At 38.0% G+C, this 26,876-nt stretch overlaps 1 protein-coding gene across 1 annotated transcript in view; it reads right to left on the bottom strand.

The window, feature by feature from the left end:
* Positions 1–26,876, bottom strand: part of LOC127572903 (fibrillin-2-like) — a 266,295-nt gene that overhangs the window by 130,817 nt on the left and 108,602 nt on the right. Inside the window, 7 exon segments of the mRNA XM_052020630.1 lie at positions 1,571–1,693; positions 5,475–5,597; positions 5,792–5,917; positions 9,503–9,622; positions 11,941–12,087; positions 13,557–13,775; positions 16,624–16,776. Of these exon segments, the coding sequence (XP_051876590.1) occupies positions 1,571–1,693; positions 5,475–5,597; positions 5,792–5,917; positions 9,503–9,622; positions 11,941–12,087; positions 13,557–13,775; positions 16,624–16,776 (1,011 nt within the window).

Here is a 26,876-nt window from a genome sequence, read left to right on the forward strand (position 1 = left end):
GTGACCAGTGACCTTTTATAATATGTGGCATTGTGGGATATTAGAGAAGACGAATTGTAACCTGAAAAGCCAGAATTTGCATTTTGCCCATTTTTGGTTCAGTAAACACATGCTGTGATTTGCTCTTAAACTGAAAAGGGGCATGCTAAAAAGTTGGGGAAATATACCTTTGGTGAAATTTACCTTTTAAAAAATCTTCAGAATTGTACCCCCCCCCCCCCACCCATTTTGATGCCTGTAAAATGTGACCTGTGTGGACCAGAATGGCAGCTCCTTGCAGAATTGCAGCTTTTGATTCATTGCCACTTAGATTTGAGGGAAGTAGGTCAGAACCTTGAAGAGGCATCTCCACAGCAGGTAGAGTAGTTGGACATAAGCCTGCATTGGCACCTAACTTAGCGCTACCCTGCAGAGCACTGAACACATGCTGAAACATATCCAATGGTCCTTTAAAAAGGCAATCTCAATAATGGCCATCAATGATCATTCAAGCAGACGTAGTGAGGAAGCAAAAAACTGATGTCAGATGGAGATACTTCAGTAACATCTGCCTGGGCACTTTCTGCATGTTTTGCTCCTTATTTTACCATGATTGAAAAGGGCAGGTCGTAAATTGCAAAGTTTACACCAATTTCAAACACTATTTAAAAAAGTATTGTGCACTTTGATTACCTCATAGTGTGCATGAATGACATTCAGGAAATGACACGCTTGCTTAGGAGAAATGCATTCAGAAATACACAGTTCAATTTCTTGGTGGATAGAACTTTCAAAGGAAATGAGTACAAATATATCCAATTTCTAGATTTGAGAATTTTGGTGATGGTTCCATTCCTAAGGTAGTTCTGAATCGATGTGCATTATTAAAATCCAGTGTATTTGATTCCAATTGCTTGCTTTGGTTTTCATACAAGTCACACAAAAAAATAGTTTCCAACAATCTGGTGACAGAGTTCTTGATATTTTCTTAAATGTTTGATAGCACAAGTTGATTTGCAGTTGAATTATAAGCTTCAGTTTATAAAATCATACAAACTGTATCTTTGGGGGGCTATTTAGCTTGTGACATGGTAACGAAATCTGATATGATTATACAGCAGTACACAAAAAAATTAATGACATTTATTTGCTAGTTTTTATCATTGATTTAGAATGCAAGTTAAATGGCCAGCTTTAAGTTTTATGCTCTTAACTGCAGAGTAATGGAAGTAAGCATACCATAAATAATTCAGAATTCATTTTATTTATCTGTTATGGTAGTTTACAAATAAGCAAAATACTCAAGTTTGTCAAAAAGCTTCAATTATTCTTACATAAGACTAATTGAGCTTTTTAATTCAATTATTTTATTTCTGTTCTTTTTTCCACAGATGTGTAGGTCTGATTGCATACAAATAGTCTAAATCCAAGAATAAAAGATTTCTCATTTCTAAAGCAATTTGAATTCCCAGAATATCTGAAACATGAAGAACTCTGGCATCCTGTGAAAGAATAAATTGAGAATGACAGCCATATGTGCTATAACTGTTCTTCCTCAGGTCTCTGTCTGGAATTATAAAGTCTTTCTTACCGACACAAACTCGCCCATCTACACCAACAGCGAGGCCTGGGGGGCACTCACACCTGAAAGAGCCTTCAGTGTTGATGCAACGGCCATTCATACAGATTCCTGGTGTCTGGCATTCATCAGTGTCTGTATGGAAAAATACAAAATGTCATCTTATTCTCCATGTCATTATTTCAGCTGACATAACAATTACAATATGACAGCAGCTGTTCTATTCCTAACATTAAAAAAAGATTTCCTTCCTTAACCCCAGTATGTTTTATTACTTCTCAGCTAAACAATACATTTTTTTAAATGAAAGTCAGGCTCACTTTGACCTCACACTGATATATAAAAAAAATGTACAAAGAAACAACAAAAAAAATAAAAACTTACGTGCAGGTAAATTGGAAACATTGCATTACTCTTCAGATGGGCTCAATTGTTACCTTTGTCTTCCTTTCTGAGTAAAGGTTTTTAATAATAACAATCTCTGCTATATTCTCAATACAAACCACTCAACTTCAAAGTAATCTTCATGAAACCATCAGATATTAAATTTTAACATTTTATGATAATTTCATAGTACATTACAGAACATTAATTACATTAGACCAGATGTGCAAAAATATGTCGATACTAATGGTGCTATTCGTATATGATTCACACAACCCTTCAAGTGAACAGTTGCATTAAACAGGAAAATCCAGAGGTTGCTGTCTAAAATGTGCTACTCTGACATATACAGGAACAGCATTTTGCCATTTCATTCTCCATTTAAATAAGAACATAACACGGGAGATAGGAGTGGAGTCAACTTTCTTTCAGAATGTAGTTTGTTTCCAGGATACAATCTCTTATTATATTGAACTCAAAAAAAAGGCACAGTCTACTCAATTTAATATACTAACAGACATTATTTCATAAATGGAGCCTATTCAGCCAGTTGAATCCATGCTCTCAGCAGAGCAATCCCTTTATATCATGTTCCCCTGCAGTCCTGCAACTTATTCTCACTCAGATGTTCACCAACTTCCCCATTTACTTTTTTTGTTAAACATTTACCAAGGGGCAATATTCAGTAGCCAATTAACCCATCCGTTCTCACAGGACAATTCCTCTGACCAAGGAATAAGTTTACTGATTATCTATTGTATTCCCTCCAAGGATAGTGTGGGCTTTTTTTTCCTGAGCAGTCCAGGTATGGTTTCACCAAGATTTATTTCTTCTCATATTCTAATACTTTTGTAATAAAGATTAACATGCAATATACCCATTTAGGACATACCATGTAATACTTTGGAATATATTAAACACCTAAGTATCTGTACTTGCATTGTAAAATGAGTTAATTGCACCACAGAAAGTTATGCTTGTCTATTCTATTCCAATTACCCATCTTAAAGGTATGCTTTCCCTTAATTACTGCCAAACCACCATTCCGATTGAAATTTTACTTCTAAGAGTGTGGAGTTTCATTCCTTCTGCTTTTAATTGAATCATTTTCTTTTATTTTTTTCAGTTTCAATCATGACTTTCACTTAATCTTTCTTTCCACCTTATTTTTTGCATGCTGTTCTTGATTTGATATCAAACTTACTATTTTAACCTGTATTTTGCAATTCAGACTATGCATTACTCATTAAACAATTTCATTTTTTGCCAGATTAAAGAGGTACATATTTTCTGATCTAGTTCACACAGATTTCTGCTGCTGTACTCTCACTTGTTACAATTTGCATGCAAAAACTCATTAAGCAGATAAGGGCAAGTCTATCTGAAGACAGATATCATTATTTTGATGGTTATGGGTAAATTCTGGCCCATTATATTACAGATTGTTCTTTGCAACACACTACCAATATGTCAGATAATTCTTAAAATCAGTTAAATTGAAAACTTTATTATTAGTAGTTAGTACTTAAAAGTCAGTAATTTTAATTACTGTTACTGCAAAAGTTTTATTTTCCCCCAAAGTATCCTCACATTATTATAGTTCATGAAGCATATTTTTTGTATTTATACATGTAGTAACCATTGCTCTGTTTTTATTGCTTTATTTTACTAAAACCATAAGACTGTAAAATTTTAAGATGTTGTATGCAGAAGATCTGCTGCAGCACAAAATATTTCTGTTAACTAACATAAACACTCAGTCATTCAATTATTGGAATGGTTATTCCACTAAATGATAATACTGAAAATCCCCTGAGGATTTTTGATTTATTTATGGCTAATTGGCTTGCTTAAAATACTCCTTAGTGTAAGGAAGTGGGAAAAAGGATTACAGGGGAGTTGATGGGCATGTGAGATAGCATAGGTTGCAGGGTTACAGGGAACTAAGGAAAAGGAAAGTGGGACCGATGAAATTGCTCTGCTGGGAGCTGGCATATACTTGATGGGCTGTACAGTGTTCTTCTGTGTCATTATCAGTAAGTAAATAAAATGCAAATACATTAGCAAAGAAAAAATATTTATTTTCAAAGGTTCATGCATTTTTCTTTAAGTTCCAATAATATAATGCATTAACTGCCATTGAATAATTTAGCATGTACATATCACGTCTCGTCCTTGCAGGGAATAATTTGTTTTGGACTGGCATAAATCTTGCCTATTTCGTTGATACATAGTTTGTTGCTGGACAATGAACCAAATGAGATCCTTCCACATCTTGCAGTTAAAGTACTAGGGAGCCTTTGCATTTTGGGAAAATCAAATTTTTGGGGGCAAATATGCAAGGTTATTGGAGGAAGTGGTCTCATGTTGTTTTTGCTTCATACAGATTGCAATATAACTACACCTGGAATACAAAACTTAAAAATTCCAATGGATGTCAAAAGACATTTTTTTTTAAACCTTCTGGCAATAGCAAATGGCAAAGCACCTGGAAGTTCACCGGATATTACCCTACATCCCCTTTGCTAGTGTTGCTGGCAGATCTTTTGGGATAGGGTGGAAGGGTGGAGAGAGTAGTGCTCATGTCATGCATGGTGCAATCTGAACACCCACCAAAAAGAGATTACAAGATCGAATTAAGACTGCTCCCTTCTCTCTCATCCCCCAATCCCCTCTAAAAAAACATGTGCATTTACACCCTATGGCTACCTTTATCAGGGGCCAAAAATTACAGTCCTCGAAATAGTTATAAAGAGTTATAGCATGGAAACAGGCCCTTTGGCCCATCGAGTCTGTGCCATCCATTAAGCACCCATTTTATCCTCCTTCCATTCCATCATACACCCCCCCCTTCCAAGATTCTACCGTCCATTTGCACACATGCACAATTTGCAGTGGCCAGTTAACCTATCAACCCATGCATTTTTGGAATGTGGGAAGAAACTGGAGTACCCAGAGGAAGCCCATGCGATAACAGAGAGAACGTGCAAACTCCACATGGACAACACCAGAAGTCAGCACTGAACCCAGGTCACTGAAGCTGTAAGGCAGTGGCTCTACTAGATGCAGCACTATGCAAATGCTTGAGGGTTAAGTCAGCCCTGGAATCCCAGGTTAGCTTCATTTCTATCAACTCTCAGTAATAGCCATTGAGAGAATGAAGAAGTTCTGAGTTTACACTTTCTAGCATAGGTGCAACCACAGGGGAATGAACTTTAAGTTGTGAAAGTGCCTGTTTTGCATTTCAGCTGATTTCCTTTACTACTCTTGTTCCCTTTCTGACCACTTAACAGTTGAAATCCTCCAGGTGCTCTGGTTTCCTCCCATGTTCCAAAGACGTACAGGTTAGGAAGCTGTGGGCATGCCACATTGGCGCCGGAAGTGTGGCGACACTTGCAGGCTGCCCTCAGAACACTCTATGCAAAAAGATGCATTTCACTGTGTGTTTTGATGTACATGTGACTAATAAAGAAATCTTGAAATCCTTATGACGGTCTAATAATGGATGCTCTTATTCCATTTTCCCACATACCAACACAGTATCGCCCATTGGGAGCCAGCACAAAGCCAGGCTTGCAGATGCACTTGAAACTTCCATCTTCATTGATGCACATGCCATTCAGACACATGTTGGTGGTGGCACACTCATCATGATCTGAAGAGAGTGAAGCACAATCATTAGTTTTCATTTAATTGATTATTTTGTTTAAGATTCCTTCCTTCCATGTGTTATTTTTAACATTTCTATTTATAAAAATAGTAATTTTCAAAAACTATTTAAAAATATTGCATTTGATGGGAAAGTGTGCATTTCCATTCATATTCAATTCAACTGAAATAATTTTTTACCAATGCAATTCTTTCCATCTGGAGTTAATTCAAAGCCAGCATTACAAATACATTGAAAGCTTCCATCTGTGTTCACACAACGACCGTTTTTGCAAAGAAGTCCATTGTGAATACACTCATCAATATCTGAAAAGAAAAACAGACAATATAGAACAAGGCAAAGTTGTAACAAAAATCACTGCAGATGTAATTTTCAACTACTGTAAATATACCAAACAAAATTCAGAGCTGAATGATCTCAGCTTATTTACCCTAGAAAATACCTTCATGATTTCTTTTTGTAACAAAGTAACTGCACATTACACAAGAGCTTTAATAGAAAGGAGCAGTGAGGACAATAACTAACTCCTCTGTTATGCACTGTACAATTTGATGAAGATTCTATCCTTCCATAGGGCACATCTTAGGCATCGCTTCTGGAAATGGGAATGAAGTGGAAGTTGATTCTGCCAGAATTCTGTGATGTAGAGAGCTGCCTTTCTACATCAAGAGGGAATATTTAGGTTCCCTTTGTAATCTGCCTCATATACTCAATGCAATTTAAACCTATTTTACTCCATTATGGGCCCAAGAATGTCCCTAGAGTGTCAGAGAGATCCAAATACTTGAAGGAAAGGCCTACTAACATTTTTGTGAGAAACTGAGTTGGGCCACTCAGTGACAGAATCCATTCCCAGGCCAAGCCTGGTGTATCTCAATGATGGGGGGCCTGCTCTAACTTTCTGTGCCTCAGCTGAGGCATTCACCAGCGATGTGTATTCCTTATCACACTAATTTGGCACAGGTTGAGTGCCTTTCCTTTTTGTGTCCATTTCTTCCATTTCATACAGTCATACTGGTGAAGAGGCCTTTGGAAATGCTAGACCCCTCTAACTTTTGTTAGTCCTGATGAGGAAATGCCTTCTTCAAACATTTCTCACTATTTGTTGGTTCTCTATGGACAGGGGAAGTCAGATGTAATTCAACTGTATTCACCCAAGGTTGCACAACTCTCATGTTCATCTAAGTGTTGCCATTATCCTATCATGAGTTATACATTGAAACTTTTGGGGAAAAAAAACCTAATTGAAACATGGATCCTTATTTATGTTCAGGAATAAATTAACCTGTTTGCTTCCTTTTGCCAAGGAAACACTCTTCCGGAATCTAGGCCATACAATCACAATAGAGAATAGGAAGGATCATTGCTTTCATATTTTTTTCTTCCTACTCTCTCTCTTGGTCCCAGTCTCTTATTCTTCACTTTGTCTGTTTATTTTTCTTTGTTGCCTATTCTTTTGTCTTTACTTTTCCTATTTTAATTTAACAAAGCACAAATAAGCATTCTCACAGTTCAGAATCTATTTTTCAGATGTTTATGTTTTCCCAAATCATTTCCATAACTATGGCTACAGTCATTAAGTTTTGATATAAATTGATAATGAAGCAAAAATAAGAAATCTAAAATCAAATTCCTGGTGTGTTACTGTATTGAAGAAATGTCCAAAAAGCCCTTTCCAATATTTTTACTTTGCTTACATTGGCACAGTGTGTGTCAATATAGCGGAAGACCATACTGAGCCTTTCCAAACTGCCTTCCTATAATTGTGGGGAAATGCTATAGTTTGGATGTAGTTCTGATCTAAAGTGAATAAGTCAAACAACTAAACCATGCAACCAAACAAGACAATGTCCACTCAGGAAAATCTTGTTATGCGCAGAAGCTCAAAATGACCCTTGTATTCATCCAATTTCTAAAATATTTTAAAAACAGCATGTTTTCTAAAGTGGTAATAGATACACAACTTCAATCATATAACAGTTTGCTATTCTAGCAGCAACCTTTAATGTGCATAATCTCAGCAGACTATTATATACAGAATAAATACAGACTATTTGACAAAGCAGTTTTTGTTTTGTTTTGATTCTGTTCAAATTGTTGAAACTGTCCTGAATGCTTCCAAAAGCAACAGCATACAACTAACCAACTCATCAAAACAGCAAAATGTTTACTTTCTTCTGACTTTGACAGCTGTTAGATAAATGAAGTCATACCTTTGAAATTTTACAACCCGTAATGGTAACACCAACAAAACTAATGAAATACACTTTCAAAAAGTGAGATGATATTTGAGAAAATAGAAGATGAAATAATAGCTTCTAGTTGGAGTGCCCTCCACAACTTTCCCAATCCCCAACTCACTTGCTCTATCTCTGCCTCCATCCCTACAAGTAGCCCTGCCAGGCCACCCACTACGGAGTTCATTATTGTGAAGGCTATTCCACCACAATCCTGAGATGTTTCTTGTGGATGATGAAATCTCAGTGGCAAGAGAGGCAACTCATAGGATACCCAGCCTAGCAACTGCTCTTCTTTCTCAGTTCTGATGAAGGGTCTTACAGATGAACTATTAACTATTTTTCTTTCCACAGTTGCTGCCTGACCTGCTTAGTTTTTCCAGCAGTTCCATTTTCTGATTATATGTCATGTTGGCTTAGTCTTCCTTATCCTATTCCCACAAGTCTAGCCTGCCGGATAGGTCCCACCACCTTACCATTACTAGCTCATTTCACAGACCAAGAAGCTTAGTGTATTCTTATCTACTGCCATAAAGCCATTTCGACTCAGGAATATTCTCTTTGTTCTATACATCCCTACCCCACTAACTTGTTTTCTCTCTTTCCCAGTTCTGATGAAACGTAGCAGGTCCAAAATGTTGACTGAAAAATAAAAAAAACTGCAGATTCTGGAAATCTGAAATAAAAACAGAAAATTCTGGAGATACTCAGCAGGTCAGGCTGCAGCTGTGGGAAGGGAAACAGAGTTAATGTTTCAGGTCAAAGACCCTTCGTCAGAACTGGGAAGAGGTCAAAACGCTTCTATTGTCTCTTTCCCAGTTCTGACGAACGGTCTTCAACCTGAAACATTAACTTTGTTTCCCTTCTCACAGATGCAGCCCAACATGTTGACTGGTTCTCTTTCCATAAATGCTGTCTGACTCACTGGGTTTTCCCAGTAATTTCTGTTTTTGAAGCCAAAATAGCACACTGCTTCCACAGTGCACATGGAAATCCCCACCAAATCCATGCCTCAAACCTGTGCAATGCCCTGTACAGTGTTGGTTCTGTACTACTCTATACTCTGATATTGTGCACACACTTTTTGTTACACCAAACATTTCAGTGTGTTAATTGAAATACAAAAAGCTGCAGATGAAATCTGAAATGAAAACAGAAAATGCTGGAAATACACAGCAGACCAGAAAGTATTTATGGAGAAGGAAACAGAATTAATATTTCTGGTTGACGATATTTCAATCTGTTTCTTTCTCCACAAATATTACTTGCTGAGTATTTTCTGCATTTTCTGATTTTTATTTCATTTTGCTAACCCATCAGCCTTCTTCTGTGATCTGCTCCATTGAAACCTTTTCCGAGTTCTCTGTACCAATATCATGCTCAAGGAACTGGCAACTGTGCTATTCTTTTCCTCTACCCTGACTAAAGGCTCCTTAGCCCTGTTAATTCACTAGATGCAGGAAAAGAATTCTATAAAACCTTTATTCTTCCTGATGTTAAATGAAAATGCTTATATTGGGAGCATAGCCTCATCAATGTTGTCAACATCCAAAACATAAACATGTCTTTTCAGAAATACTGTGGCACCTACTGTATATCTTTAGGAACTATTAATTTCTCTGAGATTTAGAGCTCTTGCATTCCATCACTTACCAATGCAGGATTGTTTGGTTGGGGTGCTCTGGAAACCAGTGTGGCATTTACAATGATAGGAGCCTGGAGTATTTATACAATCACCATTTGTACAGGGACTTGAAGTACACTCATCAAAATCTACAAAGACCAATAAATGAGACATGAGTGAAATTTCAGAAGAAAGCCTTAAACATGGCTTAAACATTTGATGTTGTCCTAAATGGGAAATGACTAACTCATCTAAAATATTTTATATTGTTACTTGCAGACAAATCTTAACAATAATTATTTAATAATGTCAGATTTGTACAGTTCTTGTATGGACTGTTATCTTTCAATAATTCCTATTCTGAGCAATTTAAGTTACAATATTTTCTTATTTTCAGTCAAATACTGCTCCTTGCAAGGCTCAATGTAATAACATACACAATTTTAAATGCTTCCTTCAATGAAGATCAACCATAACTCTGCAAATTCTTACTAGTCACATATCACACATAAAAAAATCAATTTGAGAATTGAAAGCCCAAGGAAACCTGGAATTCAGTCTCATGGGGACCTCAGCTCTGAGGTACAATAAGACAAGAAAATGCTTCTTCTGAGTGAGTTGGCAAAGTTTAAGTATTTGATGAAGGGCCTTTGACCTGAAACTCGCTTTCTCTTTCCATGGCTGCTGCCTGACCTGTTGAGTGCTTCCTGCAATTGTTGTTTTTGTTTAAGTAGTGCTTAATTCTTGGAAGAATTAGATGCTAGATGGAGCTCAAACAATTGCTTGTTTTCCTCTTTAAAGTACTGAGTTAGGAGAATTTAATATGAAAGCAGGGAAGTTATATAGGTTATAGGTGAGAACACACCTGGAGTACTATGTACAGTATTCATCTTGTTATTCAAAGAACAATGCAAATGCCATGGAACCAATTCAGGCATTTGAGGTGGTCATATGAGGAAAGGTTAGATAGACTAGGCTTGGACACGCTGGAGTTAAGAAGAATGATGGGAGGTTTGATTGAAACAAAAGATCCTTAGGGGTCTAGACAGGGGGAATATGGAAAGGATGTTTCCTCTTGTGGGAGAATCTAGAACTAGGTGTCACTGTTTAAAAATAAGGGGCTGCCCATTTAATTCAGAGATGAGGCAAAATCTTTTCTCTCAGAGGGTATAAAGAGTGCATTACATCTCTGAAAGGAGGAATGCCAAAGTAGAGAGTGCTGCACTTTGGTCCCAATTCTAAGATCAACAACATGAGATTCCAAAGCTTACAAGAGCAGGCAGCTTTTTCCAAACCAAGTTGGAAAACTCAGTTTAGGCCCTGCCTTTCCGTGAGCCATTCCATCAACTATTCATGATTCAAACTCATGAAAAAGTCGGGGAAATTTGATTCTAGAGCACTTTACATTAAATTGCTTGGTGTAAACATTGTTTAAGTTCTAATCTTGGTAGACAAACAGTATGATGTTTAATTGGGAAGCCCATGACAGACCCAACACTGGGCCCGGGCTCACTGGCAGTTTTTGTTTGAAGTGTTTGGACCTGATGCTCCTCCATAGGAAAGTAGTGCAATTTCACTTCAGAATGCATTAAGGATGGTAACAGTGAAGTTAATGGAGAACTTCTGCTCATGGAGCTCCACAAGTACTAGCTTTTTCTTGTAAAATCTTATATTTTGTCAAAACTGCAGTGATAACTTAGAACTCCTGAATAGAGCAGGGCTTCATTTAAGAACCAATTTCTGCATGGGACTTTAAAATTGGCAATAGACCCCTTGTTTATATATTCATTGGGTCTAATGCCTATTTGAGCTCACTGTCCCAGAAAGTTCACTTTACCAATATGATGCTACCTATAATACAGATAAGAGTCAGATGATGTGGAAGGAAGAGTGGCAATATCCACAGAGAGAACTATTCTTCTATCAGTATGGTCATCTCAAATTTATGTCACAATAACATTCAGAGTCTTATTTATGTCCAATATCTTAATAGAATATTTGTATTTATAATTTTATATAAATAAGTATTTATACCTTAATATAATATTTACAGAGCTGCATCACTTGATTTACGACTACAGACTTTCAAGCTGCAAGTGCCTGGTTAAACAACACGTTAGCAGAGTACTGAGAATTGCTAAGGAAGAAGAGTAGGTTTAAGGAAGAAGGGAAGTAATTCTTCTATGACTTCCACTCCTGTGTTACTTATTACAGGAAACTGATAGCAAGCTAGCCTAGCTAACCTCATAGCATAGTAATTGGAAAGCCACAGTGCATGAAAGTATTTGAAATTATATCATGCTCTATCTTCTATCTATAAGGAAGAGCCAAGGTACTTATAGAGAACACTTTAAAGCTTTGCCCTTTCATAATCTTTGCTCTTATATACTGATTACGTACTTCCACTGAATAGGTAAAGATGACAATCATTTAAAAGGTTTCTTTTTAATACATGGCTGATTCTTACCAACACATTCTCCAGGTACATCTTGCTTAAAACCCATGTTGCATTCACAGCGGTGACCAGCGGGTGTTGGAATACACCGTCCATTCTTGCAGAGATTGGTGAAGTGCTTACAGTAGTCAGGTTTTGTTTGATTAATGGTAAAGGTACCTGGAACAAATTCCCATAAATAAAGCAACTTCTCAACCTTAACACAGATTTCAATGCTGATTGGATTTTGCCAAGCAGTTTTCCAATTATTGCTTTGTGAAGGAGACAAGAAGATATTTCACATCTCATTCTAGCTTAGAGAAAGCTTTATCTAACTCAGAAACTAAATGGACCAAAGAAAGTTCAACAATGATAATTGTGTAAGATCTAATGGAAGGAAATAGCTTGATTAACTGACTTTCTTTACTCCACATTTTCTCATGGCAAAACTCAGGTAACAGGGTTTTGTACTCCATATGTTGCAGCCTGGTTCTTATCAAACTGTTAGTAGCTACTTATATTTAAAACTATTAAATACACTAACTTAAATACCAATTTTATTCATATATTTAATATTAGCATAAACAACAAATTTGTTCGTTTTTTATACTCTTATCATTTCTCAGCATTCTGGTTCCATCTCAAACATGCATCTTTCAATTATTATTTGGGACAATAAATCGTAAGATCACAACCTTTACTTAATATACCATTTGAACTTAGATTTGTAAAAAGCATCCAGCCAGCAGAAATGCCCATCTAGAAGTTCCATTGTACTCCAGAGGGTATGCTGGATTGGCACGTTTGATGGGTCAAAGACTACTTTGGTTGTTCTCCTACTGCATCCAAATTCTGATGCATTTCACATAATCGAACTAGGATCAGCCATTCACCAGCAGCACTTTGGTGCAATCTTTTTGTAATGGCCAGATGACGAGTGGGTGAAAAAGGAGGTTGGGCCAGGATTAGCCTCAAACTAATAGCAGTGATAATGGCTGTAACATTGAAACCAGCTCTTGGGCATGGAGAGATTGGAAATCAGGAAGACTGGCACAATCTGGCAGGCAGATGTGTTTTTCTGGCAAAGGATGGGGATGGGAGGTCAGGGACGGGAGACAGAGTTGGAAGTAAGGCATCAAAGGTGGATGGGATCACGGGAGGTGGTGACATATGTAAGGGGTTTTGAAAGGAACATGGAATGGCATGATTTAACCAGGAATCATTTTCTCTGGGTTCAAAAAAAGTGCTATGTAATCCAGTTTCTAGGTATTTATTTTCCAAACTTTAGGTATATATTCTTCCAGGTTTAGATTTTTTTTTAAGTAATGCCTTTTCAAGTTTGTGAAGTAGCAGCAATCATGGTAACAATTTAAGATCATTAATTTTGAGCATCACACAAAAGCACACAGTACATTAAAAGTTATCTACCCTGGCATATTGGTTTTCAGCACTAAACAAGTGGAATGAAAACTTTGTACAACCTGGCCAGCATCCATGAATAGCAATAATCAGTAAACTGTACAAAATTGACAGAATGTGCCTTAGTAAACTACAGTATTGCAAAATACATTTTTTGTTCCCCTCTCTTTATGTTTTCAATTCTTTAATGGGAGTTGTTAAAAATAGAAAGGCCTAGAATAATATCTTACCGATATCTGGAAGTCTTTGTCGCCCATTGAGGACATTTTCACGTCCATCCGGGCTACCGTCAACAATGGAAGGTCGTGTCACGGGAACAACAGGTGGATATCTTTCTCCACGGAAGTCAAATCTAGGAAAGCCTCCATTGTCAATTCTAAAATTTGGATCATGGTGTGGAATGCCCTGTACAACAGGAACACCTTCAATGCAGAGTCTACGATATTCATCTGTGTTAAAAGAAGATGCACTTAACTTTACATCATCATTTTCATACTCATATAGTTATGAACTCTATCTTTCAGATGAGATGTTAAACTGAGGCCCAGTTTGCATCTCAGGTAAATGTAAATTACCCTACGACACTATCTCAGAAATTCACTGTTGCGTCCTGGCCAATAATTCTGCCTCTTACAACACCACTAAAATAGATTATTTAGCCATTATCACAATGTTGAAAAATAAAAAAGAAATTTGCAAATTGTGTAAATCTGCAATAAAACAAAAAATGCTGGAAACACCCAACAGCTTGGGCAGCAACTGTTTGGAGGAAGGATCTTCAGCCCAGTATGTTAAGCTTGATGCTCTTTGCACAGTTGCTGCCTGACCTTCAGAGTGGTTCCAGCATTCTCTTTTTATTATCACAATGCCTTCTGAGGGAACTTGTGCACAAATTGGCTGCTGTGGGGCCTACTTACAACAGTACCTACAACAAAAGTCTCAATGGCTGGAAAGCATTTAGGAATACCTTTAAGATGTGAATGGCATTATATAAATGCAAATTCTTTCTTGGAAAGGGAAGAGGAATAATTGAAAGGCAGGCTATGGTGCCATAGAGAAAACAGTCCCTTTGTAATGCTCAAAGAGGAGGGGAGGGGAGGGGAGGGGAAGATACATTGGCAGTGGCATCATGTTGAAGGTGTTGGAAATTGCACATTTTCCATTAAATGAGGGGTTTCTGGAATGAAAACTGAGAACAATAGAAACCGTTTCATTGTTAAAAGGAGGAGGAATGAGGGAGTGAAAGTGCAGGAAAGCATCACAGTCAAGCATCCTGTTAAACCAGATTGACAAGGAATCCCTAGCTGCAGCAAGGAAAAACTGAATGCAGTTCCTTTTTTGAAAGTCTTGTGTATTTTATGATACTTGCACAGTAAATCTAGGAAAGAGAAGCACAAGCTTTATTTTCTACTATAACACAAGAACGTAAAAAATAGTAGCAAGAGTAGGCCATCTGGTCCCTCAAGCCTGCCCATTCAATAAGATTGTAGCTCATCTGCCTCAGGCATCCATCCCTCTCTTATGCCAGTTCTACAAATCCCTCAATTGCCCAAACTTTCAAAAATTTACCTACTTCTTCCTTAAATACTCTCAGTGATCTTGCCTTCACAATCTTCTGGGTAAAGGATTACAGACAATCGCCACCTTATGCAAGAAGAAACTCCTATGCACCTCAGCTTTAAATGAAGAGGTGATTGCAGATGACTGGAATCTGCTGGAGGAACTCAGCAGGTCAAGCAGCATCCGTGGAAGGAAAGGCATTGTCGATGTTTTGGGTCAAAGCCCTGCATCAGGTGTTCCTCCAGCAGACTGTTTGTTGCTTTAGCTTTAAATGACTCCTCCCTTTTCTTATAACAATGTATTTTTGTTTAAGATTGTGGACACATCTCAACATCTGCTTTGAAATGCCCTCTTAGTGTCTTGCGAGTTTCAATAAAATCACCCCTAATTCTTCTAAATTCCAAAGAATACAGATCCAACCCCTTTAGCTGCTTGTGTTAGGACAATCCCTTCATCCCAGGAATTAACTGAGTGAATCTTTTCTGAACTGCCTCCAATGCCACTATATCCTCCCTCTAATAAGTAAACAGAGTATAGAATGAAAAGCTGGGCAGTGGACAGGGTGTCTACATGACTTGGTTAGTACTGCCAATTCCAATCACATTTCTGAGTTGTTGAATTTAATTCGAAAATATTTTCTATTTTTACCAAATAAACAAATTCTACTGTGGGTCACAAGGAAAATCTTGAATAAATCCTTTGTTGCTGCTTCCTTGTCAGCTCAGACTCCTGTTAAATTAAATATTCAGCATTGTTAAAAATAGCTGTAAGTAATTGGAAGATGAGGACGTTCACCATAATTACAAAGCAAGGTGATTGAGGTCACTATTATCATAATACTGTAGTTTGTCATTCTTCAATATAGTGCAATCACTTAATACTCTCCCATTGAACAATGTGTTAGCTTATATTTAAATAAAAATCATTTATAAAATGCCACTTGTGAATGCAGTGTAGCAACCAAAAAATAAATGCTGCATTTCACTGTTACTAGGGTTTAAAAAGTTGTAGTCACTTTTGAAACCCTGTATACTTCCAAACAAGGTCTTACGGTCAGCTTCTGCCTAGATTAGAAATCATTCTTCAAAGTGAAGAGAACAGAACACAAAAATTCAGGAAGGAAAGGCTTCGATCAAGCAACCAAATGACCCCATCAGGCATTGTTGCCACCAGTAAATGAATAGTAATCCCATGCTCTCCTCTTTTATTTATTAATAGAGAAATATTTCTAGAGGCAGATGACAGTCTCACCTTAAAGATAGTTACCATTTTGTTTTGAAGAATGTCAATTTCATCACAGGTATTGAGGTTCTCGAGTAGGATTTCCTCCTCATTTTGGCACCTCGGTGAAGCCCATGTGTTATAAACTGGCATCATGACAAGCAGGTATGAAAGACAGACTGTATTTTTCAAACCTTGTACTTCAGGCTACAGACCAGGAAGTTTTCACTTTCTGTTTTCAATGAGATTTCTTATGATTGGAAAACCCAATTCTCATGAATGGAGAGCTCTGAGATGTATTTCAAATCTCCCAAAAGCATGCACCACTGGGGAAGTAGCTAGTGGTGCTGACAAGGAGATTCTGGCTGTCTCCCTGTGCTCTGATTAAAGAAACAACTGGGATGGTTACTGAAGTGTATGAGGTCCTCCTATATTGTATGGGGTACAGATCTTAATGAATACTTGCATCCTGCTAATTTGTAGGTTTAACTTTGGAATTACCATATTCCTTCTTACCAGAACCCGTGATTGGGCACATCTCTGGAACAGAACCAAGGGCCCAACAGCGTCCAGATTCACAGCAGCACTGCATCTTAGTGTAAGGTCTGGTTAATTCCTGAGCACAACGGCCATTAATCAGTCTGGAAAAGCAGGTACCAGCTCGCTGATCTGTGAAAGAAACAATGAGATTCTTAACTAATTTCACATTATTTCAACGTTCTTGTTACATATACAAAAATAAAGAGTATTTCAAAAACCATTCAATGAGTTTTTTTCTTATTTTCTTCCTGTTACTCTCCTCCTGTCCTGAATACATTGAACTCCATATATGTGCAGTCTCACAGTATTTGAAACTCTCCACTGCCTCATCCAAATAGGCATTCTTAACATGTGAGCCTTTGCAGTGTCAATTGCCAGACTTTTCAAGTATGCTGATCACACTGCCAAGCCTGATTCTGTTTTCAACTGTCCTTCATGCTCACTTTGTGTAAGGATTGATTAAAAACAAACAGCAGAAGGAACATTGTCTCATTCTTTACCTGTCTCCAGTCGGGTGACTTTAAATCCATTGTGCCTGGGCTCAGATTAACTAATTTAGCAGAGGATAGGATTTGAAGCTAGGAAGGTCTTGTGTTACATGGCAATCGAAAAAATATATACAATTTCACCCAGCTGCAAAGTGCATACCTAAAGTACGCGGTGAACCAGTTATTTGCCTTCTTTTTCAGAAGAGAATGAGAATTCTATACTTTTGTCTTAGCATTTGTGGTCTGGAGCAATCTCATGATTAGAAAGTAAACCTAACCTACCACATAAAGGCAATTTCACATTGCTGTCTCATGGAACTGATTTCATCTGACCTTTTCTCTTCTCTTACCCAGTCACTTCTCCCCATGTCAGTAATTTTTCCAATGCTCTTTCAGTAGTTTCTAGCTCCTAGTCATACCCGTCTTCCTTCCATTGTGAACCTCAAAAAATCTACACACTTTCATCCCCAAATCATGAATGTCAAGGGCCCTCTGCTTCTTCCTTGAATGGAGTTCCAACTAGTACCCATCTTCTATCACCCTCCAAACTTGTTCTCACAATGAAAAAAAATCATTGACTCCATTCGCTTCCTGTGAGAATCTCTGTGGGACTTTATCAAGTACACTGACCACACAGCCAAGCAGTATCTTTCTTTTTGTGTGATATTTGGTACATTATTTGTATCAATCCATCACAGGTCCCCTCCTTCAGCTCATTTTTCTGGTAAATTGATGATTATTATCATCCCATCTCCTGCTCTAAAACTAGAAAATGTTGACTGCTTGACTCCTAATTTTCATACCTTCCTCCCAATCTCATGATCAGACTCTGACTCCCCTCCCTCAACTTCTCATTCTCCACTTCAGGGGATAGGCTGGTAATCAACATTTACTATTAGCCCACAGAGACAGCAGAGTTGTGTAGCTAGTAGAGCTGCTGCCGTAGCCAGGTTCAATCCTGACCCTCCCGTGCTGTCGGTGTGAGGTTTATACATTCTCCTTGTGACTTTGTGGTTTGCCTGGATGTTCTGGTTTAGTCTCACATCCCAAAGATGTGTAGTTGGTAAGTTAATTGGTCACTGTAAATTGTCCTCAGTGCATAAGTGAGCAGTTGAATCTGGGGGAAGTTGATATGAATATGAGAAGTATAAAAATAGGGTTAATATAAATGAGTTTTCAATGATTCGTCTGGATTTGGTGGGCTGAAGGGCCTGTTTCCATGTTGTATGACTCTATAACTTCCCCCCAGTTTTCTAAGACAAAACCTGTGCAGATAATTCCACTTTCTGCACTAGATCTTCTCAATGGAGGATATAACTTCATCTAGTTGGTAGGGATCATGTCCATTCCTGCTCTCACCTTCTACATTCAATGGACTACTTCCATCATTTCTAGTATCTCTAGCACAATAGCATCTCCAGATATGTCCCTTTCCCACTTCTTACAGTATTCTAAGAGGACCATTCTTAAAAGAGATTGTTGGTCTGAAATATTAATTCCACAGGTATTGCCTGACCTGCTATTTCCAGCATTTTTGATTTTATTTCACTTTTCAGATACCTGCAGAATTTAGCTTTTATTTTAAAATAGAGCAGTTTAGAATGGATCTCGGAATCTGACTATATTTCTGAAGTTGCTTCTAATTGATTGATTATTTAGACAAGTGTGACCTGAGCCAAGTACCCTCTAGGCCAAACCACATTTGCTAGCTCTTGTACATAATAATAATGCCCAGCTTCATGTGTGGTCACTTCTAGAATAACATCAACATTTGCAGAGACTTTTCATGCATGTTCTATTCTCTTGGCCAAGAAGAATAGTGGATTCCTCTGCAAGTGTTAGGTCATAATTGGAAAGCTTTACATCACTTTTTGGATCCATGTCCTGGAATATAAATTTGTGGGCACCAAAGTTAAAAATAAAATCCCAAGTTATTTGAAAATAAATCCAGAGCATCCCAGCTAGTTGAACCCAGTCTAGACTGATTTTTTTTAAGAGAGCTGACAGAGAAGAATCTCAATGGTGCATGACAGGTTAGAATATGAAATGGTTAGGAAAGATGATGATAAAAATGAATGTTAAACTAACTAGTTAAACTAAAATTTAAATTAGCAAAGAATTTTAAAAATGTTTTCTACAGGCACACAAATAAAAGAAAAAGAAAACAGATGAAGGACTGGGCAGCTATTGACTGTAAAATGCTAGAAATATTAAATGATTACACTATATTTTTTTTCTTGGTGCTCCTTGCTCATTCTCCCAGTCATAGTGATCCCTAAGGGGAAGGACTGCCAATTTCTATATCTGGGAATAAATGTCCTGAAATCCAGAACATTTTCTAGTTGTTGACACATCACTCCCTGTAGGTGTTAGATTGAAGGCACCAAATACTGGAAATCATTTAAATGGCCACTTGAAATCAATCACCAATATTAAGCAAGTTGCTGATGTCACCTTTATATAGAACTGGTGGGGATTTCTTCATACTGCTGAACACAGTGCCTAGAATTCCAAGTTAGAAGCAATGCCATCAAATTAGTATAATATTTGACTTATACATGCCTGCTCTGCATAATTCTGGTGGGTGTTAGTAGTGCATATGCTAACAACCTCACAAACATGACAGATGGCATGACTCAGACCAAAATATGCAAGCCTGTGTGCATGTGTCCTATTTGAACCAATTTAGCATTTATAGTGCTGAACAGTAGATGTTAAATGCCAAATTTTCTTAGAAAGTCAATTTTCTCTTTCTTAATTGCAAGTAAGCTTGCTGTGAGCAATATGCCAGGATTCAAAACAAAATAAATGTGACTTCAATAACATTTATGAATTAAACAAAGTGCACAATTTGAAATTAGCAAATGCAGTATGGTCACTGCCCACCTGTTGATTTCACTAAAAGGCCTCACTCTGCTTGGAGGTTTGGAACTCGCTTATGCAAGGTGGTGAACTACAGACAAAAACTTGGAAAACGCTGGTTTTCATATGTCAGCTTACTTTTCATATGTTACCAGAACTGAAGCAGACACAGATCATGATCCAGGAGAGAGCTTAATGCTGGGTGGTAGTGTTTCTCTTAATGGAAAGAAATGTTGTTTTCTTAGTACCCTTCAGACCACTTTAAGATTAGGCCCCTCAAAGGACGTGCAGTAAACCCACTTCTCTATTTGTACGCCTAATTTTTAAATATCTATCACAGCATATTGAAACAGACAAGCATTCTGACTGCTCACCTCACTTGAGGACTCTCATTTGATAGCATCTGAAACATCAGCATAAACAAAGCTGTTATTATCATATCATGACTGTAATATCAACAATCCTCAAGAGGTTTTCACTATAACAGTCCAGCAACATGGAAGTATGGAACATGCTGAAGGTCAGATGAAAGCATACCTGATCTCTAACTCTTCCCCTGGGCTTATCATTGACTCCAGCTGTGTTCTGTGATTTCCTGAGGTGAGGGGGTTGATACTATTCATATCTGGTCCCTCAGCTTTATGCCAGTAATGGCGCATCCCCATTTTTAATGAGGTCATGGACCTTCACTGCTAAACGAAGTTTAGCACTAAAGTAGATAAAGGGTCTTTGGCCTGAAACATTAACTCTGTTTCTCATTCCACAGATCCTGTCTGATTTGCTGAGAATCCAGCATATTCTGTTTTTATTCCCATTGAAATAATCTTCCTATCTGACTTTCCTTCTGCTTCCCATCCCAATATGGACATCCAAACCCCTCATTCCCCAAGTTTGTGATCCTCAACCAATTTTTTTACAACACCCCCACTAATGATTTCCCAATCCAAACAACCCTCACCACCCCCCCGCCCCCCCCCAATTTATCAATTGACCTGCCATCCCAAAACAAATCTTATGCAAAATCAATGATCCCCACCCCGTCCCTCTGACGACACCCTCAACAGTCAACCCTCCCTCATTATCTCTAGACCAAATACTTGCCAAGAGCCTTCTACCTAAATAATGGCCCTGAAAGGTAAGTATAATGAAAATATTTGGAAATGCTCTATTGGTAATATTTAATTTTAAGAAAGTCAATTCAAAGTGAGTGGTGCTAGCTCTTGATAATTATTTTACTTTTTGTTTGTAGACAGGATGAGGCTAATTATTATTGTTATTATTCCTTAATTGTCCTTTAGGAGGTAATAATGAGCTGCCTTCTTGAACTGCTATTGGTACAGGCACTCCCACAATGGAATTGCTCTTTTAATACAATTGATTGACTTCCTAGGCTCTTTCAAATGGTGGTTAAAAGTCAACCACATTACTATTGATGTCAAGAGCGCTCTGCCTTCAATTAGAAATGGAATAAATTGCCAGGTCACTGACTGATTTCATCATTTTCATATAACGATATACTTAACAGTCCATAACTACTAGTATTGGAAAACCTCCAAGCACTGAAGCACACAGACCAACTTTCTGAAATCAATGCATGCATAGCATACTAATCAACAGGCACTTCCAGATCAGGTCAGACTAAATGACCTATAGCCTGAGGTTGTGAGCCATAATAACATAATGCAAATTGTGAAGACAGCTGTACTTCTGTTGAGCTGACAGTCCCAAGAGGTACTGTCTTGGAGTGCTGGATTCCAGATTAAATTGCAGCACTCAAATAAAACAAGAGAGAACAATAATCAGTCCTGCAAGTCAACTGCTTCTATTGTAAATTAAAACCAAATATTTTTAAACACACTTTAGATAGGCTAGATTACTTGTGAGTGCATCTCACCCATCACAATCTGGAAACAACATGGACTAACAATCCTTCCACTTGCAAGAACTTTCCACAAGACTACACAGATGGCTGCAAAGCTGCTATCCATTTTTCTCAGGTTGATGGAGATATTAGAACAGACTTTGATGTTCACTTGCTAAAAGAGCTCAAAAATTATATTTATAGAACAGCGAATCAGGCTAACATGAGGCAATTTACATGTGTGCAGAATAACAGACTAATCAAAAAGATAAATTACCTCATAAGTACGTCACAACGCTAACCAAATTGTACTATGCAGTACTGTGCAGGAGGAACCTTTGGAAAATTCTTTATGTTCCACTGACTATGTGTTTAGAAGCTTCTTTGAGATGTTACAATGAGTATTACAATCATGCTAAAATAACTTAATTTTAATTTTCATTTAAATGAATTGAATAACAGGCATTCGGCCAGCTGGTATGGTGTCTATAGCTATAGACCAGCTGCACATTAACAGACTGAAATCCCTCAAGAGGCAACAAGTATTGCAATACATCTCATCAAAACATCATGGAACATAAAATCAGTCCAATTTACTTGGATAAATGAGAGAAAAAAATAAAATAAAGGAAAATGGAAATATAAACAATGAATGTTGGAAATCCAAGGTCATTTAGTATTTGTAATAAGAAAATTCAGATGGCGATACGTTGGATACTATCAACAGAAAACTAGAGAAGCAGGTATATTTAAAAAAGTAGAGGAAAGAGAACAAAAGACATTCTAGAGGAAAAGAAACACAAGATCAAATTAGAGTTGAATTGCAGAGGAGAGAGAAAACAGTGGTAAAAATACTTTTTTCTGTTAACTGAAAACTAAAGAGTCCTGTCTCTAATCTGTGTAGGCACTAATCCATAGCACAAAACATCTCATAATTCAAGACACATTGTCAGTGATTTGGCAGCTTCATTCATCAAAGTTATGAAAATGCCTCATGTGGGAAAAGGAAACATATCATTGGTGTACAACAAAATATTCTTCTGAGGGTAAAATAGATTAGGTAGATTTTGCAAATTAACGCTCCTAGCACAGAGCTTCTTGCAAGGCAGCATGTATTGAAAATCCATCCATGGTGGAAAATCATACAAACTACTTGCAGCTCAATACTCGAATTTCTAACATGAATGGTCAACGAACAAAGCTCTATGACAGGTGCACACATGTAAATCATACCATGAGGCACATTTGGGACAAAAATTCGTATGTGTTTCGCTTATTTTTCCAAAGTATAAAATATGAACATTGATGACGATTCATCACTGGATCGGCCCACTTTTATTTGGACCACTGCTAAAGTCAACTTGCTCAAGTTAATTTTTTGGCATCTGTGTGTCCACCTAAAAGCAAGCATTGTGTCTTGAATATTAATAAATGACCTAACACCTGCTTAGGTACTGGTTTGAACAAAGCAGCAGTCCAGCCTGCTCTGCTTTGGATTCTACAGGAAACTAACAAGAACTATACCAAGTCCAAACCATTCCAAGCAATGAGTGTCAACAGTGAGAATTATTTAATTCCCCAACATGGATAGCTTACCTCTGGCTCAGTACAACATCATAAGTTTCTTTAAAATAATTTATACAAAGGCTACACAGAGACTTTATAATACCTGCAATATTAGAGTCATATAGTATGGAAATAGGTGCTTTGGCCCGAGTCTGTGCTGATCATCACCCATCTATTTACACTAAATCTTGTTTTATTCTCCCCCATTCCCATCAACTCAACCCAGATTCGGCCACTAACCTACAAACTAGGGGCAATTTATAGAGGCCAATCAACCTACCAATCCGTATGTCTTTGGGATGTGTGAGGAAACTGGAAAACCTAGAGAAAACCCTCATGGTCAAAGGGAGAACAAGCAAACTCCACGATGAGAAGTCTAGCAATCAGGATTGAACCCAGCTTGCTGGAGCTGTGAAGCAACTCCACTGGCTGCACCACTGTACTGCGCAAAGAAGTCCCAAGCATTGGTTATTACTGAGGTTAAGGTAAGAGAATTGTCTCAAAACCTTCTGTGGAGCTGGTGTGTGATTGTACCACTGGCTTTAAAGAATTCGGATCACTGGAGCATGAACCTGAAGACTGAGCTGATCAACTTTGAAGAAAGTCAGCATATGTGTCGTCATCTTGACAAATATGCACAGTTCAGTTCATATCACATAACATATATCTGGTGCAGCTTAACGTTCTTCACTGGTTTTTTTTAATCTGAAGTTCAGTTTCAGTCACCTGTGAGCAGGAGATTTATGCATTTGAATCCCGGGCAAGGATAGATTCATTGAATTGCCTGCTGTCAGTCACTATCTAGTTACATGTTTACAAGCTACAAGACAACAAAAAAATAGTGTGTAGCATCTAGTAACCAAATATGATTCTCCCTGGCCAATATTTGGCTCTGGTATTGCAAGCAAGACAACCTCTTGATCCAATTCTCCATGCTGTTGGATAAACCAGAAATTCCTCTTTTTGAACTTGTTTCTGTTGCATCAAGACTATCATGCACTGTCAGTTTATATCATCAGTCTGGATGTGTTTGATGAACATACTGCAATGCAGACCAAGGCAGACAACAATGTCTTCTCAGTTTATGGTCTAAAGCAATTACATTTAGTCTTGGCAGGGCATTATAGCAATAAAAACAGAAGACGCTGAAAATACCCAGCAGGTCAGGCCAGATCTGTGGGAAGAGAAATTGAGTTAACATTTTAGGTCGAAAACCTTTCCTCAGAACTGGGCTTTGGTCAACATCTTATCAAGGGCAAGCAACGAAACAGAAATCACTGAGGGTGAATAAGGCAAGAAAGACAGATGGAAATCCCTTCAGAGAGCAGAACACAGCTTGTTCAGGTTAGGCATTCCTGGGAGAGAAGTGGCAATAAATTCAATGTAAATAAAAATCAAAAATACTCCAGATGCTAGAAATCTAAAATAAAAACAGTAAATGCTAGAAATACTCAGGTCAGGTTGCATCTGTGGAAAGAGAAACAGAGTTAACATTTCAGAGAAGTAAGCTTCATAGAACTAAGCTTCCATTTTCACTTGAGCCCGATACCATAGAGTTTGTTGATCTTGACTGGATGCTATTCACTTTCAGCTAATATAATTACCATTTCAGAAAGGGCAGAGCAAGTCCAGTGGGAGTGAAACACAACGCATCATATCTAGCCATGAATTTTCTTCAAATTATACCCAACATGAATCAGAACCCAATAATCAAGTTTCATTTATTTCCACTATTAGGCAAAATATTACTGCCTATTATTTGAATGACATGCACTTTGATGTATTAAGCACTCAGCGCACTGCAGGTCAACAAATAGTTAGTTCAGTTCATCAGCAGATGAGGCCCAAGGCACTGGGGCATGATGTTGTTGTCAGACTGAGATTCTAAGTGCGAGAATAGATCAGTGATTGGTTGGGTAATGCTGAAAATATAAGAGGAAGCATTGAGCTTGGAGGCTGGTTGAAGAGTAGGAGTGAGGGGTTGATAGCGGAATAAGGCCCAGAGGTTGGAAGAGGGATCAGGATGAACGTCACCTGCAGGGCATTGGTAGCTGTTGAACAAGCGGGTAATTAGTTTTGGAGAAGAAAAAAAAATCAGATTATTGGATTGGTAGGTAGACGGTGAGGAGTGAGGGGATGGGAGAAGGGGGAAAGATAGGGCTAAGTTTCAGTTTGCATAGTTGGGGAACAGGCAGGGGATTGGTGGGAGCTCCTACCTATTGGGGGCAGTACCTGAACGATAGCAGGTAAAATCATTACTTGAGGGGGAGGTTCCTGATGCTGGTTTCCAGTACCAGGATCATACTAATGCAGTTTAAAGTAACACAGAAGGGCTGTGAAATCCTGTTTTTCTATGAGTAGCCAGTGAATGTAGGTGAAAATCTTGTCTAGTATGTCCATGTATGCTACATGGCATAGTTAGGGTGAATATACTCAGACTTTTCTCCAGGGTGGGGGAATCAAGAACTAGAGGGCAAAGGTTAAAGGTGAGTGGGGAAAGATTTAATAGAAACTTGAGGGACAACTCTTTTTTTTTTTACACAGAGAGTGGTACAAATATGGAATGAGCTGCCAGAGGAAATGGTTGAGGCAAGTGCAATAACAACTTTTAAAAGACAGTTGGACAGGTACATGGACAGGAAAGATTTAGAAGGTTATGGGCCAAATGTGGGCAAATGGGACAAGCTTGGATGGGCATCTTGGTCAGCATGGACCAGTTGGGCCAAAGGGCCTGCTTCCGTGCTGTATGACTCTAGTCAAAGTCGAGTTTATTTTCATATGCACAAGTACATGTATGCACAGGTGCAATGAAAAACTTACTTGCAGCAGCCTCACTGGCACATAGCATCATATAAGTAGCATTCACAAGAAAAAAACATGAAGTAAACAAATTATACACAATTTTTACAAGAAAGAACACAATTAGAACAAAAAAAGAACAAAGTTCATTTTAGCGCAAAGTGATTAGAATCAGGTTTATTATCACTGACATATGTTGTGAAATTTGTTGTTTTCTGGCAGCAGTACAATGCAAAGACATAAAATTACTACAAATTACAAAATTAATAAATAGTGCAAAAGAGGAATAACAAAGGACAGTTCATGGACCATTCAGAAATCTGATGGTGGAAGGGAACAAGCTGTTCCTAAATCATTGAGTGTGGGTCTTCAGGCTCCTGTATCTCCTCCCTCATGGTAATATTGAGAAGAGGGCATGTCCTAGATGGTGAAGGTCCTCAGTGATGGATGCTGCCCTCTTGAGGCACTGCCTCTTGAAGATGTCCTTGATGGTGGGGATGGTTGTGCCTGTGATGGAGCTGGCTAGGTCTACAACTCTCTGCAGCCTCTTGCAATTCTGTGTATTGGAGTTTCCATACTAGGCTGTGATGCAACCAGTCAGAACGCTCTCCACTGTACTTCCATAGAAATTTGCAAGTCTTTGGTGACATACT

The sequence above is a fragment of the Pristis pectinata genome, chromosome 7, assembly GCF_009764475.1.
Source record: "Pristis pectinata isolate sPriPec2 chromosome 7, sPriPec2.1.pri, whole genome shotgun sequence".
NCBI classification, from domain to species: Eukaryota; Metazoa; Chordata; class Chondrichthyes; order Rhinopristiformes; family Pristidae; genus Pristis; species Pristis pectinata.